The sequence below is a fragment of the Azolla caroliniana genome, unplaced genomic scaffold (assembly GCF_043228905.1).
Source record: "Azolla caroliniana isolate FFs.n. ecotype wild unplaced genomic scaffold, voAzoCaro1.0.p SCAF_5, whole genome shotgun sequence".
In the NCBI taxonomy this organism is placed as follows: Eukaryota; Viridiplantae; Streptophyta; class Polypodiopsida; order Salviniales; family Salviniaceae; genus Azolla; species Azolla caroliniana.
Window position 1 is genome coordinate 1730924 of NW_028230440.1, and position 15922 is coordinate 1746845.

The 15922-nt window shown below is 38.3% G+C and overlaps 1 protein-coding gene across 3 annotated transcripts; it reads left to right on the plus strand.

The window, feature by feature from the left end:
• Positions 1 to 701: 701 nt before the first annotated feature.
• On the plus strand, positions 702 to 14648 carry LOC147863552 (cilia- and flagella-associated protein 99-like). 3 transcript variants are annotated; one of them, XM_087319869.1, is made up of 13 exons: positions 702 to 1308; positions 9583 to 9746; positions 10634 to 10751; positions 10847 to 10911; positions 11112 to 11226; positions 11308 to 11508; positions 11731 to 11808; positions 11890 to 12018; positions 13211 to 13318; positions 13417 to 13560; positions 13704 to 13844; positions 13933 to 14112; positions 14190 to 14648. In XM_087319869.1, the coding sequence occupies exons 1-13, from the start codon at positions 1045 to 1047 to the stop codon at positions 14286 to 14288; spliced, it is 1806 nt and encodes a 601-aa protein (XP_087175995.1). In that variant the 5' UTR covers positions 702 to 1044; the 3' UTR covers positions 14289 to 14648. The 3 variants fall into 3 exon arrangements, 2 of the variants coding, with proteins under 2 accessions (XP_087175995.1, XP_087175996.1); XR_015529818.1 differs by lacking the exon at positions 14190 to 14648 and having other exon boundaries at positions 13417 to 13585; positions 13933 to 14070; XM_087319870.1 differs by lacking the exons at positions 10847 to 10911; positions 11112 to 11226; positions 11308 to 11508 and having other exon boundaries at positions 14190 to 14635.
• The last annotated feature ends 1274 nt before the right edge of the window (positions 14649 to 15922 follow it).

Genomic DNA, 15922 nt, shown 5'->3' on the forward strand with positions numbered 1-15922 from the left:
GGTAATTACCATTTTGAATCTTAGTTTTTACATGCAAAATAAATCATTGTTAGTTACATCAAAACTCTTTGGAAGAGGATAGAAGAGAAAATATGCAGACAAGAGGAAGGAGAAAACATTGGAAGAGAGGATTAAAAAAGACAGAAAAACATAAAAAATATATGTCATGTATTTTGATATATATCACTAATGATACCCATTGTGTTTTCAATAATGTCTCATTATACCCTCCATCAAAATGTATCTCGTAACATTGGGTTCTCCTTCAATTAAATGTTTAATGGGTTTGCTTGCATCTTAGCTTGCATGGTGTGACGTGGGGTGAGCATGGGGTCAAGTTTTTTGCGGTGAGTAAAGACACGTTAACAACGAGACAAGCAAGCTTTGTATTTGTATCTCAATGGGATTGAGAAAGTCCAATTGTGAAGATGGTTGCCGAATACACAAGTGTTCATGGTCATAGAGATGTGTTTGTAGTGGGACAAATGCAATTCTTACACCTCCACGAGTAGTGTGTTCGAATGTCAGTGGGTATACATATGTACATACATCCTCCATGCATGCATGCATACGCATGCACATGTACATATGCACACATACGCATACACATACACATACACATACACATACACATACACATACACATACACATACACATACACATACAGGGCATAAGGAAAACGTAGGGGTATCTCTCTCATGAGGGCGAATTAAGAGATACTCCACCCGCAGATTCCGATTCTCTGCGCTCCCAACCACCCCCCATTGTCCATGGCATTTCTTCATGGGGTTTTTGTGAATCTCCAGACAATGCAGAAGCAGAAGATGCAGAAAACGACGGCGACAAAGAAGCAATAACGAAGAAGAAGAAGAAGAAGAAGGAAGAATGAAGACGAAGAGTCAGAAGACAGGAGAAAGAAAGAGGAAAAAAGAAAACATGGTCCAAAACGACCCCGTTGTTTGCCCTCAGTTTCTTCGTCTTAAAGCTTCCTAAGAAGGGAGAAGAAGGGAGAAGGAAGAAGAAGGAAAGAGGAAGAAGCTATCATGGAAGAGAACGATCCTGTGGCATGCCTTCCATTTCTTAATCCTGAAGCTTCTGATCGAGGTCGTGTCTGCAACGTCACGAACCAGAATAATCGGAAGAATCAGAACCGCTTGTCCCCACGATCTCTGCTCTTAGCCTGCATGAAGCTTGTGGATGATTACAACTGTGAAGCTCTACCTGACATTGCGCCAGAGGACCATGCTACCATTCTCATGCCCCTCCTCAACGCCTCCCATCCTCATGATCAGACTTTCTTGACACAGGTAACTTCAAAAACAATTTTTTTTCCTTTTTCTGACATATTGAGTCATTTCATTTCTATTCTATGTGATAAGTAGCATTATTATTACGTTTTGTTTTTCAGCTGTTTTTTTCGATGATATTTGGTTTTTCTTTCTTCTGTTATGTTCGTTTAGGATTTTGTTTTTCATTTTTGTCTGGTTGTATGGTCAGAACTTCCGGCTGCAGGTTAGTTATTAGAATTCTGTGGGTCTCTAATCAACTGTTTTCCATGTTTCTTTTTCTGAGGTTTTATCTTAGCTTTCAATCTTTGATTTTTTGTGTGTTCATCTTTCTGGTTTGATTTTCACCAGTTGCGTCTTGTGTCTATTACATGTCGTTTTTTTGGTAAGCGTTCTTGTAAATCACAAGGTTTTCTCGTGCATTCTGTGTGCTATATCAATATGATAACATATGGTTGCATGATCCAAGACATCAAAATGTTCACATTGGCAGGTGTGTTTCTGTGCTCATTTCTAGGATTTGTTTATTCATCTGTTCATACGATAGCATAACATGATCAGAAACTTTGCCAATGTGCTGACTAATTTCTTGATGACATGATTTTCTTGTGTTCATTTCTAAGGCTAGTTTTGTTTTTGGTGGTTATACAGACAGTAACACTTGGTGGTGTGAGGCTCTAAAATATAGACATGTTTTTAAAACATAAGATTCTGATAAATTTTGTCGAACTGTTTGCAAAGTTTCTAAACAACATTTCCTTGTATCCATATGTAGTTTTTATTCAATCGTTCTATCTAGATGTCGGACATTTATTTTTGTGTATCCATTCTAGGTTTTCTTTAACCATGTTTCAGATGATAAATTTTTTTGCTCACTTTCTATGGTTTTTGTGAACCATTTTTCCAGACGATAAAATGTCATTATGAGGTGTATTTGTGTTCTCCCTGTATGACGTATTGCATAATAACACTTACGAAATCAGTTAAAATGTATTTGTGTTCTCCCTGTATGTCATTTATTTTCTGGAAAACTCACGAAATCAGTTAAAATGAAATTCTATGGCCAATTGTAATGGACAAAGGCCTATAGTACAAAGATTGGAGCCCAAGATTGGTATTTCAAGCACTGGGTACAGTTATCACTGGGTTCAAATGCGAGTAAAGGTTATGTGTCCAATTTTGTAGTTTTGCCACTTATAAAGTCATGGTGAAGTTAGGGGTGAGGCCCTACATAAAGTCACTTAAAAGCTATATGTTCCTGAAGATATTTTTTCAGAGACCAGCACTTTGCAATACAAGCTAGACTTACCTTATTCAACCCAGTCATGCAGAACTCGAAATTCGGATTTGGGGCTGATTGAGACAATCTAGAGTGCAAAAAACTGGCTACGTAGTTATCTTACTGAATATTATGTATGGACTCCAGAAGCTGGTTTCATGGCTCCAATGATGGGATTACTTCTTCATCAAAAACTGATGCCTACCTAGTTGTGAGTTAAAGTATAAATACAAAAACAAATAGAAAGAGGAAAAGCTCACATGAGTGAAATGGTGAGACTTGGTTAGTTGTGGCTGTTTTTTCATTCACATGGAGACTCAAGATGACACAAGCTTTCTTTCTCACATTCTTGTTATGGACACAAGTTTGCTCCATCTCATGTTCTGTTGGAGGATGGCAGCTCTAGACCTGCAATCTCTTTCATCTTTATTGTCTCTCTTTTACATTCTAGATTCTTCTCTCTCTAGAATCTGCAACTCTTTAAATGCCTTCTCTCTTTTCCAAGATATTCCCTCTTATTCCTAGTTTATTGTACCTGTTTAGCAGTACAATACTCACTTAACTACTAAACAACCATTTCACCCACTTTCCCCAAATTTGTATAAATAGGCTATACCGGCCTCTTTTATAAAGACTTTTACTTTTGCTGCTACTTACAAACAAGCTCTACTCTTTGGCTATGTCTCTACTCTTTGCAACCATTTTTTCTACTACTTTCTAACAGCCTTCTCACAGCTTGACTGTCTCGCTGCTAAATCGAACTGTAGATTGATTAGCGAAGCGTCCGCAACCGTTGGTGAGCGAGGACTGGCCCCTAGAGGGAGCAAAGCCTATCGGCCACCGACCATCGCATACAAGATTGGGCGGCAGAGGCCCGGTGATCTTGTAGAAGCAATCGATGCCAGATGTTCCGTTTGTATGAATTGTGAACACACTACGACCGAACGTAGTAAAGCCACTGTCAAGGAATTGAGTACCATGTCTATTTTGTTCTAACAATTGTTCTGTTGTTGCTATTAACAGCTTTTCTCACATGGTATTAGAGCAGTGAGGTCTCCATATCCTCAGCCTGATTTTTTTTGCCAAAGAGCACACAGACCTATCTTCTTTTATCCCTCCTTCCCAACCCTATAGAGGAGGTTCTTATTTTTTTCTTTTCCCCTCATTTGAGCCTCGCCTAGCATCTAGGGAGGAGTAGAAAGACCCTAAGCATCTACTTACAGTGTTGCAAATTGTCCAGTTGTAGCTCAAGAGGAGGATATCCATGGCCTCACATGCCACCATTGTTTCATCAACCATTCCCCAAGTCTCCAAAGAGTCCCATCTTGGATGGGAACAATTACTTGGATTACGAACTGCAAATAAAGACCTTGCTACAATACCATCGTCTATGGAATGTAGTCAATGGTAGTGACAAGAAACCACTGGTAACTTCATCCTCTTCAACCAAATCAATTGCTGGCTCATCTAACGCCGAGAATGAAGCTTGGCTAGATAAGGATTCTCGTGCTCATGCTTTCCTCATGTTTGATATTAAACTGAGCATCGCTCGTCAATTTCAAGCTACAGATGAAGAGACAGCCAATGAACTATGGACAGCTTTCAAAAAGAGGTATCATCGAGCTAATTATGCTCAAATGATAGCTATTGAGAGCCAACTAGCCAATCCCAAGATTCGTGACACTCCCACTATCATGGATCAAATAATGCAATTTGTTACTCTCCAAAAGGAACTAGTTTCTTTGGGAAGCAAGTCAACTGAAGTTGAGTTTGTGCATCGTCTAATGATAAAGTTGCCTGAGTCATTCTCAGCCTTTTGTGACACAATTTCTTTTCTTCCCAACACACCTGATATGAATACAAGACATGGCAACAACGAAGAAAAGTGCTCAAACTTCCAATGAGACGCTTCTACATGTGAAAAGTAAAGGCAAGTGGAAGCAAAATGGCAACTCCTACAACAAACCCAATCCAAGAACACCAAACAACCCAGCTTACAAAGAGCTCACCTGTCATTATTGTGGCTACAAAGGTCACATTCAGCCCGACTGTCGGAAAAAGGAAAGGGACAATGCCAAGAAATCTTTTTCTACTGAAAGTCAACCTACACCAAAATCAAACTCGTTCCACTCAGCCAAAGAAACAATTTTCCTTGGCATTGAGGAACATTCTTCACATTTGGCTGGAACTACTACCTCACCATTGATGAGTGGTTAGTAAACAGTGATGCCACTGCACACATGACTTATGACAAATCCATTTTGCATGATGTGAAGCCTAGGTTCTCCCAAATCTCCATAGGAGATGCCTCAAGCATTGAGGCTTTGTGTGTGGGTAATGTGTTTCTTAACACTTCTTTAAATGACGAACCGGCCGTTCTTTAAGATGTGCTACATGTGCATCGCATCTCTACAAACCTACTTTCGGTCTACCGAATCACTAAGCAAGGTTATGGAGTCTACTTTGATAGCTCAGTTTTGGAAGTCATTGACACCAACAACCTACAAATTGTAGCTAGTGGCACACAAGAAGGGGGTTTATATCGCCTGAAAAGTTCCCATAGCCCCGTGGAAAAATCCAAATCTCATCTTCTTCAAGACTCTCATGCTTTGGTTGCACAAGAAGATCCCATGATGTGGCACACTAGGTTCGGTCACCTCAATTACGATTCTCTACAAAAGCTCTCCTCTTCACATCTAGTTGAGGGTCTGCCTATTTTCAAAACTCCCAATACCCCATGTGTTGCTTGTCTTCATGGCAAGCAACATCGAGTGCCTTTCCCTCATGAAGCCACGCACTATGTAACATCTATCCTGGAGTTAATGCACATGGATCTTTGTGGACCCATGAAACCAATACTCTTGGTGGTGCACGCCACTAAATGCTTATTATTGATTATTTTTCCCATAAGGTTTGGGTTTATTTTCTTGTAGAGAAATCGCAAGCCTTCTCCAAATTTCAAGAATGGGTAGCTCTTGTGGAGAACAAGACATCAAAGAAAGTTCGTAAGATCAGGTCCGACAATGGTGGAGAGTTTAGCTCCCAATCTTTCCACCATTTCTGCTCTCAATGAGGCATTGCTCGCCAGTTTTCTACACCCAATACTCAACAAAATGTTGTGGAAAGGAAGAACCACACAGTCCAAGATATGGCTCATACAATGCTATCTCAATCTGATCTTCCTCTCTCGTTTTGGGGTGAAGTTGTCAACACAGCAGTCCACATCATCAACTGTTGCCCAACAAAAGCAATTGCTGCAGTGACCCCTGCAGAAGCATTTACAAGTGTAAAGCCCCTTAGTATCTCAGTTTAAAGTCTTGGTTGTGATGCTTATGCTCACATTTCAGATCATAAAAGGACTAAATTTGAGTCTAAAACCAAGAAATGCATTTAGAATCAAAGTCCCTAGTCATCTCTAGGGATGTTCATTTTGTGGAGTCTAAGCCGGATGACTCTAGGATTTCACTTGAGTTCAGGATTGAAATCCCAGCTCTTCCGGAATCTCCTATTATAGATGAAGATGCCTCATCTTCAAGCCCCCCATCTCCTCCTACTCAACCTCTAACTTCACGAACAATTCAACCCTCTCCCTCAACTCCACTCGTTTCCCCTCCCTCTACACACCAACTTCCACCACTTCCCAAGTGGCTTCAAGCCACCATTCGTGATTCTCATCTCTCCAATGCTGAACTTCATGAGTATAAATCTGGTTCTTCGACCAACATGAAAGAACACGTAGGTCACAATAGCCTCTTCAGTCATGCAACTTTGCTTTACTGTGCACTATTGTGCAATCACAAGAACCCACAGCAGCAAAAGAGGCCCTTGTTCTTCCAAAGTGGAAAGCAGCAATGGAAGTTGAATTGGTCCCACAACCTCAACATCGACAGGTCATTGGACTGAAATGGATATTTAAGACCAAGTACCATGCTGATGGTACTTTGGATAAGCAGAAGGCACGGTTTGTTGCAAAAGGCTACTCACAAGTCGAAGGACTGGATTACGAGGAAACTTTTGCTCCAACAGCAAGGTACACCTCTATTCGATGTGTGCTTGCGCTTGCTGCTCACTACAAATGGCCCATCTTTCAAATGGATGTCAAGTCAGCCTTCCTTAATGGTGACTTGAAAGAGGAAGTTTATGTTGAACAGCCTCCAGGTTTCGAGATTTCAGAGTGGAAAGACACGGTCTACTGGTTACACAAAGCCTTGTATGGTTTAAAGCAAGGTCCCAAAGCTTGGCATGACAAAATTGATACCTGTTATATTGACAGCAATCTCTATGTCTTTTCCCAAGAAAATCTGCTATGCTTGATCATATTATATGTTTCTAATTACAGGGTCCCTTGCTTCTAAAATCAAGGAGCTCCGTGCTGACCTCAAAACCACATTCGAAATGATTGATCTAGGACTTTTCCATTACTTTATAGGTAGGGAGGTCTATCAATCACATGGTGGTATATTCCTCAGCCAACTGGAGGTCTATCAATCACATAGGTATCTCTGGTAGCTCCTTGAGACCTATGGCATGTCAAATTGCAAGCCACTCTCTTGTCCGATGGATCCTAACTCAAAGTTATCTTGTGAAGATGATTCTCCCATATTTGAAGATATCACCAAATATATAGACGGTTAATTGGGTCTCTTCTTTACTTAACTTACACTAGGCCTGATTTGTCCTATAGCGTGAGTATTCTCAGCCAATTCTCAAGTGCTCCGAGACAAAGTCATTGGCAAGCAACTATTCGAGTTCTTAGGTACTTGGCCAACACACTCGAGTATGGTCTGTCTTTGAAGATATCACCAAATATATAGACGGTTAATTGGGTCTCTTCTTCACTTAACTTACACTAGGCCTGATTTGTCCTATATAGCGTGAGTATTCTCAGCCAATTCTCAAGTGCTCCGAGACAAAGTCATTGGCAAGCAACTATTCGAGTTCTTAGGTACTTGGCCAACACACTCGAGTATGGTCTGTCTTTTAGAGGTGGCATTGAGCTTGTTGGCTACTCGGATGTTGATTGGGCAGATTATATTGATTCTAAAAAGTCTACATCTGGCTATTGTTTTATGTTAGGTTCAGGCTTAATTTCTTGGAAATCAAAGAAGCAAAACTCAGTTTCTACTTCATGAACGGAAGCTGAATATCAAGCCTACTTGGATACTTGTTGTGAGTTGCGATGGTTAATGCAATTAGTTTGTCGCCTTAGTGTTTTGCAAGACTCTCCTATTGCAGTTTTCACTGACAGCCAAAGTGCCTGTGCCTTGGCACATAGCTTAGCATTTCATGGTAGAACAAAACATATTGAAGTGCACTACCATTTTGTTTGTGAATTAATAAAATCACAAGTCATCAACTTGGCATCTTGTTCTACTCAAGAAAATGTAGCTAATTTCACTGACAGCCAAAGTGCCCGTGCCTTGGCACATAGCTTAGCATTTCATGGTAGAACAAAACATATTGAAGTGCACTACCATTTTGTTTGTGAATTAATAAAATCACAAGTCATCAACTTGGCATCTTGTTCTACTCAAGAAAATGTAGCTAATTTATTTACGAAGCCACTTCCCAGGCAAGCCATTGATCAACTCCTTGATTGACTCAATGTTGGACCCCCGTTCAGGAGATGAGAGGAGGTGTTGGAGGGTGGCAGCTCCAAACCTGCACTCTTTCATCTTTAATATCTCTCTTTTACACTCTTTAAATGCCTTCTCTCTCTAGAATTTGCAACTCTTTAAATGCCTTCTCTCCCTAGAATTTGCAACGCTTTAAATGACTTTTCTCTCTTCCACTTTTTCCAAGATAATCCCTCTTATTCCTAGTTTATTGTACCTATTTGGTAGTACAAGACTCACTTAACTACCAAACAACCATTTCACCCACTTTCCCGAATTTTGTATAAATAGGCTATACCAGCCTCTTTTGTAAAGACTTTTACTTTTGTTGCTACTTACAAACAAGCTCTACTCTTTGGCCGTGTCTCTACTCTTTGGCCATGTCTCTACTCTTTGCAACCATTTTTTCTACTGCTGTCTAACAGCCTTCTCACAGCTTGGCTGTGTCTATTTTGTTTGAACAACTGTTCCGCTGCTGCTATTAACAGCTTTTCTCACATGTTCTTCATGGATGTGTCACCAACATGTATGCTCTTTCCCACCTTTCTCTGTGATTATGTTTATACCATCGGGAGTGATCCTCGAACCAAATGCAGTTCTTTTGGAAGGGGAGGCAGCTCTAGTTCTTTGTCATGTGTATATATATTCATCTGTCCGTTTTGCCCTATTTTGCACCCAAAGACTATAAATATCATTGAGTTTGTGTTTGAAACTGAGATATTGGTGCCCAATAAGATAAGTATCTTACTCATCAAGGTTCTTCCTTGTGGCCCATCTAGGTTTTGCAGATAATGATTGCGTTTCTGACACTAATGGGGGAGGCTTTGAGTTCAGAGCCAGGGGAAACTCTGCTTCCTTGATGTGAAATGGGGTAAACGAGTTGTAGAATTTCCATGAAGTGTCATCAGAAACATATTGTAGTTTTGTGGTTTCAAGTTTCCATGATGGAGTTCTCTAGAAAATGAAACCTTGTGTTTCACCAAAGCAGAGCGCTTGTAGTGTTCTCCATGTGTTCTGAAACTCTATCTGTGGACTTGCCAATCAGATCTTTTGGAATCCACCTATTGGTCTTTGAACAGCTTGTGGTTCTATTGTTCATTGTCCAAGGTTGATTCATTAGTTTACATTTTCTTTCATGAGCAGTGTAAGTGCTCTTATTATATCTTGTAAATGGGCATTTCTTAGTCTTGATGTTCAGGGGTAAATTCCTTTGTTTTCTATATTGATGAATATGATTTGGAGAACAGATGATTATGTTGAATGCTAAATAGTAAATTAGATAATAGGTTTCCTGCTTTTAAATTGATATTTTTTAGAAACTTTAGACCTAAGTGTACCCATAACCTAGCCCAATGTGCTTTTATCTAGTGATTATGTTTCAGATTTAATACTTCTTGACAGGTTCTGTATGGATGCTGCCGCTACAAGAAGCTTTTAGATGTATTGAATCGGAAACTATTTTCATGTAAATCACCACATGTTCAATGTGTGAATGAAACTCTCTATACAGTTCTTGGTTATCTTGCTCTCATGCGCCTAGAAGAGCTCACGTTTGATAACTTCAGGTGCATTCAGTTTAAAAAGGCCAGCAACATTAACTGAACTTTTAAGAAAATAAATGGATATTCAAAATTTTTGAGGCATGTGAGGAAAGCATAATTTCCGAGACCCATTTATTTGATCCAAATTGGATCTGTGCGCTACCCCATGTCGATAGATAGATTTAGGGGAGAGTGCTCAGCATTCGTACATGTACTTCACATTTTTCCAGATAACAAGCTCAAAAGGATGTTAACTCCAGGTTTGCCAGTCCAGATCTCACCCAGGAGTTACAGCAGACTTTTTTGAGGACATAAAATTAGAGTGGAGTAAATATCATAAAATTAGCATAACTTTCTGGACTGAAATCAGGTGGCATTCTGATGATGGAGGTGTGACACTCTGCAGAATGAAGTAGATATCACATAAAATTAACATCCGACTCAAATGTGGAGACTACGTAGACTGTAGGCAGGATGTTACAGCTGCAACTGTCTGGACTGTGGAATCTACTTGATAGAGACATTATGCAGGGGAAACTATCACTTTGTTAGAGACTGTCTCCTATTTCACACGTCGTTATTGTTGCATCAATACAGGTTTTCTCTCCAGAAAACTGTCAAAGTAATTTTTTTGGATTTTAGATAGGAAGTCAGGTAGAGAACTATGAGAAGAAAGAACCATGTTATCTTTTGGACTATGAGAGCGTATCATAGAGTGGACTTGTCAGAGGACTGTAGAATTTAGCAAATAGTTAGGCATAATTATTGACAGAGTCTCTTATGGGCTGAGAAGTTTAAGATGTATAAACATGTAATGTGGATACTGGATAGAAAACTTTACTGAACTTTGTTACTTTCAAAAGTTATGGGTACTAACATAGAGTCTCACAGCAGTTTGATCTTGTTTGCAGCAAGTTTGTACTAAGCCAGCATCCACTGAAGCTACTGCCTTTCATGCAGTTTGTATTCAGCCAGGTGGATCTAGTGAATTTTTGCAAGCCAGAATGGATTACATTGTATGACACCGAAGTAAGGTCTTCTTCATTGTGTTTGTTTTGATTGTTTACATTTGAATATGCGGTGGATTTTCTGACATTATTGAAAGGTTAAATACATTATAACAGTATGTTGACGCCATTATTGGAAGGTTAAATACATGGAAGATTCAGGCAGAAGAGTTGACTAAAAGGTAATTCATCCTTGTGTTAGTTTTCTTAGCTAAACCTTCCATTAAGCTAGTAACAGACTCCTGCCACTTGCTTAATAGAAGGTTCAACCTAGATATCTATCTATGAAATCTACTTGAATAATAACCAAATTCTTTACTGCTTTCTCTGTTTACCGCAAGTTTAAATGACCATGGTTTTTATGAGAAATCATTTTGTTTAGACTCGAAGACAAAATTATATTAATAAAACACCAGAACAAATGCTCAACTGCTTGTAAACCATTTAATCTGTCAATACCTGCAAAAAAGACGGCTGAAGTCATAGAAGGGGATGAGGTATATGAAACTTACAATTCATAACATTTATGATCTACAGATTATTGAATTGTCCTCATTATTCTCTATCATTGTGTTTAGAAAACTCATCAAGCAAAACCGTTTAAGGCAAAACCACCACCTAATTGGAGGAAAGGGCCAACACCCACACAGAAAGCATTAGAAGCTACCTGTAAAGAGTCACGGAAGAAACTTGATAAGTTCTATGCAGATCCTAAGAACCGGCCATTTCATTTGCGTTCTTTAGAGCGTCCCTCAAAATTTGCTGCCGTAAAAGAGCAGGTGTATGTCTGATGCTGAAATCAAACTTTAAAATAATCACACGAGTTCTTGTCAAACAATATCTAATGTTTTAGAATAAGCAAGAAATTTAAATATGGAAATTTCTGGTAAGCAGAAATGACTGGTTTTCCCTAATGTTTATGAGTTACTGGCATGTTTTATTGTTGAAATTGTGCATTTGTACTAACTGATGCAATCCTGATTTTCTCGATTTTCCCTTAGATTGAAGCAGTACGAAGTCTGGAAACCAAATATGTGGTACCCAAATTTCATCCATGTCCTGAACCTCCTGAAACTGAAGTGAGTTCGTCCCTTTTAAATTTCATATCTAAAATGTGTAGGAGGTCAATCATAACTGCTGATATTGTTGTTTTATTGCAGGTTAAGTTAACAACAGCAGTTGTGCTCCGTGAACATGCATTATACCAGAAACAGCTTCAAGAAGAACGACGACGTCTGGAGGCCTTTGAGATGGAGCTTCGAGATGATTCTGATTACAGATCCTGGAAGGTGGTTTCATGACTCTTTCATATATGTTAGCATTTATACTTAGCCTTTGTATTCTGCTCTTTGAGTTCATAACCTTATAAATTGAGACTCGCTGTTGAAACATACCTTCCTTGAGTAAATCCAGCCATAGTATCTTGCTGTCTCAAGGGGGAAATCTTGTTTATGTTGCTCTGTCCTGGATATGTTGTTCATCATTTGATCACAAATGTTTGAGGTTTATATGGATGAACTTCTGCATCATAGGGTACAATGAAATTTCACACTTCTACTGCCCACATTTGAGAGTAAAAGAATCATGAAGGACAACATCAGACCACCACCACAGAAAATCCAACATAATGTATGGAATGATCTACTCTTTCACGCATGCAAGACATATATGATATATGGGGTAGTGAAGTGGAGTTTAAATAGCACCAGATGACTGCCTCAAGCTGTGACTCTGGGATAAGCTGAAATTCTAAGAATCACTCTGGGACAGCTCTATTTTGCTGAAATACCTGATCTGACACGTTGAATTCCTCTTTTATGCCCACTTTTGTTGCAGCAGTAGCCCTCAATTGTATGCTTCTAAGTATACCAGAGCTCATGGTGTTGAATTGTATAACAAAAATTAATCACAAAGCATGATATGAGCATCTTCTGTTGAGGTGCAAGAAATTGGAAAAATCATTTGTATACCATGTTTCACCTCTGGCTGACATTCTACTGTTTGAAAATATAACACAAGGAATGATATGAACAAAGTTTTTGGTTCAGGTACAAGAATCCTGGAAGGTGTATTTGAATAACATGTTTCACCTCTGCACAGGCTGACGTACTAATATAAATTACTTATCTAGATATCATTCTAGTCTTGTTGCAGAAATTTAGCAAGCCATGTCAGGACATGATTGAGCTCGAAAACCAAGGCTTGTGAAAGCAAACACCACTTTCTGTTCCCTTTGATGCTCATTGAACAAATCTTTGATATGCATTGGTCATGAAAAGCATAGCATCATTTTCGAGTTCATTAATGGAGGAGAGCAGATGGAAAATAAGTTTGTCTTTTGATTTCCATGTTCATTATTTTGTCTTTTGATATTCATGTTTATTTCCTTCTTTGTCCTGCCCATATCAATATGTTTTGCTATTAATTGAGCTTCTATTAATTCGTTGTTGTTTATTATGCCAATTTCTGACTGTCTTACAGGAAGAAATGAAATCAAGGGATCAACTACTGGAGGATGCTTACAAGAAGTTCAGAAAAGCTTCTGTTGATGCGTGTGATCAAGCTGCAATTGAGGCAAAAAATGCCAAGGTATGATACCCTAAGCTAAGAGAATCTACAAGAAACAAAACTTAGCTATGATTTATTTGCTCCTCTTAGCACAAAGTCCTGATGTCAATCAATTGCAGGCACAAGAAAACCGTGATATTGTGAAGAAGGTTAAAGAAGAGTCTCAAAAGTATGATGCATTGAAATATGAGTTCTTCGTGAACTTGGAGCTGTTCAATAGACTTCGGAAAGAGAATATAATTGAAGGCGAGAAAGCTGTCAAGGTCCTCTTCTGCTCGTTTGTAATTGGTATTCATGCTTGTTTTTACCCACATTGTAATGGTCGGAATGTATATTATTCTTAACAATATACGTTCAACGGAGCATCTTCTACATTCTCTCTATTCAATAGTGTTTTTGTGTGCAGTTAGCTTCCAAAAAAATGGCTGAAGCAAAGAAGGAAAGAGCCCGAGAAATACAGGCTGAATCAGCAAAATTCACATCAATAACTGCCAATGAGCGTGCAACGGAGCTTGCAAAGAAGAGAGAGATCATACAACAACTTCATGTATGCGTTTGTCTTCAAATTATGGCTTACATTTTTCTAATAAACATTCATTGGAATTGTAATATAAGGCTACTATGTTCTAATCCAGAGCCTCGAGGCAGAGTCCATACACATCATGAAAAAATTTGATCGAAATAGTACAGCAGGCTATGGCCTGTTAGGGGAAATGTGTATATCTGAGCTCCAGGAACGTTTAACTTTAGTGAAAGAAGCAATCAAGAAAGAAGAAGAATATAGAAGAATCAGAATAACTGCCTTGAAAGAAGAGGTTTGATGGGTTATCTTTATTCTTGGCCAATATACATTCGATATTCATGTATGCTTATTGAATGTTGGTTGTTTCAGCAACAAAACAAGATACTTCAGAAATCCGCATTTGTTAAACAAATGAGGGAACTTGGACGAGTTCAAAGAATTGCAAAGAAAGATGACAAATTCCGCTGAAATCATGGGGTATCAATGAATTGTATTTTAAAGCCTACTACTTGGATAATGTTCCATTTCCATTTTACAGTTGGACATGAAGTCAGTGAAGCTAATCTCAAGAGGGAGATTGAAATTCAGACATTTTCTGAACAGGCCTCTCGTTGCGCAATTTATACATCCTGAAAGACTGTCATGAACAGACCTCTCGTTTGCTTCTTATGGATCTCATTCATAGACATACATAATTAGCTCTTGACAACTGTATCCAGATTTTGCATTTTGTTATACATTTTCTGAATCCCTTGACATTCATAGGTTTGTAAACTTTAGAAATCAATCAAAGTGTGTCTATGGGGTTTGGAATTAAGCATTGCTGCTTGGCAATGAGCATGTTCAAAGAAAGCTGGCTATAGCTAGCTCTTGGCTTAACATTGTCAAGCTTTTTATATATAACGCTAAGGTTGTTAAGCTATAGTCTACTTCCAAAGTAATTGCTCACCTTTTATGCAACTTCATATCGCTTGGTTTTCTATTTTCATTATATGGAAGCTTAACATGTCCACATTCAAGTTCTGTTTTATGAAATATCCTAGATTGAGATTCTTGCTCTATGCTACCAAACGATCTCCACCAACCATGTGTTTTAAGAAAAAGAATACATTTGATTGCTCGAAACAAAATGTGGCTTACCATTTGCTGTGCATTAAGTTCTTGAAAGCTTTCCTTCATTTCTTATGTATCCATAGTATTGTAAGGCAAAAGAAGAATTATTATAAAGCAAAAAATATCTTAAGAACTTGAGAGGAAACCATAAGTAGTAGCAAAAATAACACGTTCTCCATTTTTATGGAAAAGTTATCACATTTTCTAACAATTCTTTGTGTAGATTTATAAAATTGCCCCAAATCTAGATAGTGTACTTGTAAATCTTGTGGTTTGCATAATTCATGGTTAAAGTGGTTTTAGTGATGGATTCATTGCCGTACCAATTTCAAGTCATGTACGTTAATAGAAAAATGACTAAAGGATTTTAGTGGAAATGTTGATGAAATGGGGAAAATAAGGGTTCTTTAATACAATAGGTTAAACAAAATACCATCAGAATCATTAATGCTAAAAGAAATGAAAAAATTGAGAGAAATCTATTTAAAGTGATCTAATTGTGATCCATAAAAGGTGGACGAAAGAAGAAAGTTGATAAAGAATGTAAAAATTGAGGAGCCTCTTAAAGGCATAACCCATGATACATGTGCCTCGATTATTGTAGTTTTAGAAAAACAAATGAATTAACTTGTTTTCTACTTGTATTGCACCAAATGCAAAAATTGTAGAACTAATAAGCAACAAATGATATCTCCCTTTCCATGTCATGGCGTTTGGTAAACAAGGAGAACCCATGATAACCCCTCCTAAACAAAGAGAATTTCATCCTTGTAATAAGTGTAATATATTAAGAAAGTTATGCTTTTTTCAAGGTACATAATTGATGGTTTATAAAAACACGTAGAGACAATCAAAACTACAATTTGTTGCAAGGAACAAACTTACAATGTCAACTCTCGAGCATAGTTTTAAAAAAATGAATCTCCAGAAAAACATATGAACTTGTAATGCACATGAATAAAGGCGACACAACCACCTATCATATCCAC

Excerpts from the sequence above, each read along its gene's own strand:
- LOC147863552 (XM_087319869.1), top strand. The coding sequence starts at position 1,045 with ATGGAAGAGAACGATCCTGTGGCATGCCTTCCATTTCTTAATCCTGAA. Across the intron at positions 9,747-10,633 it reads CTCACGTTTGATAACTTCAG|CAAGTTTGTACTAAGCCAGC; the intron begins GTGCATTCAGTT and ends TCTTGTTTGCAG. Across the intron at positions 11,809-11,889 it reads CTGAACCTCCTGAAACTGAA|GTTAAGTTAACAACAGCAGT; the intron begins GTGAGTTCGTCC and ends GTTTTATTGCAG.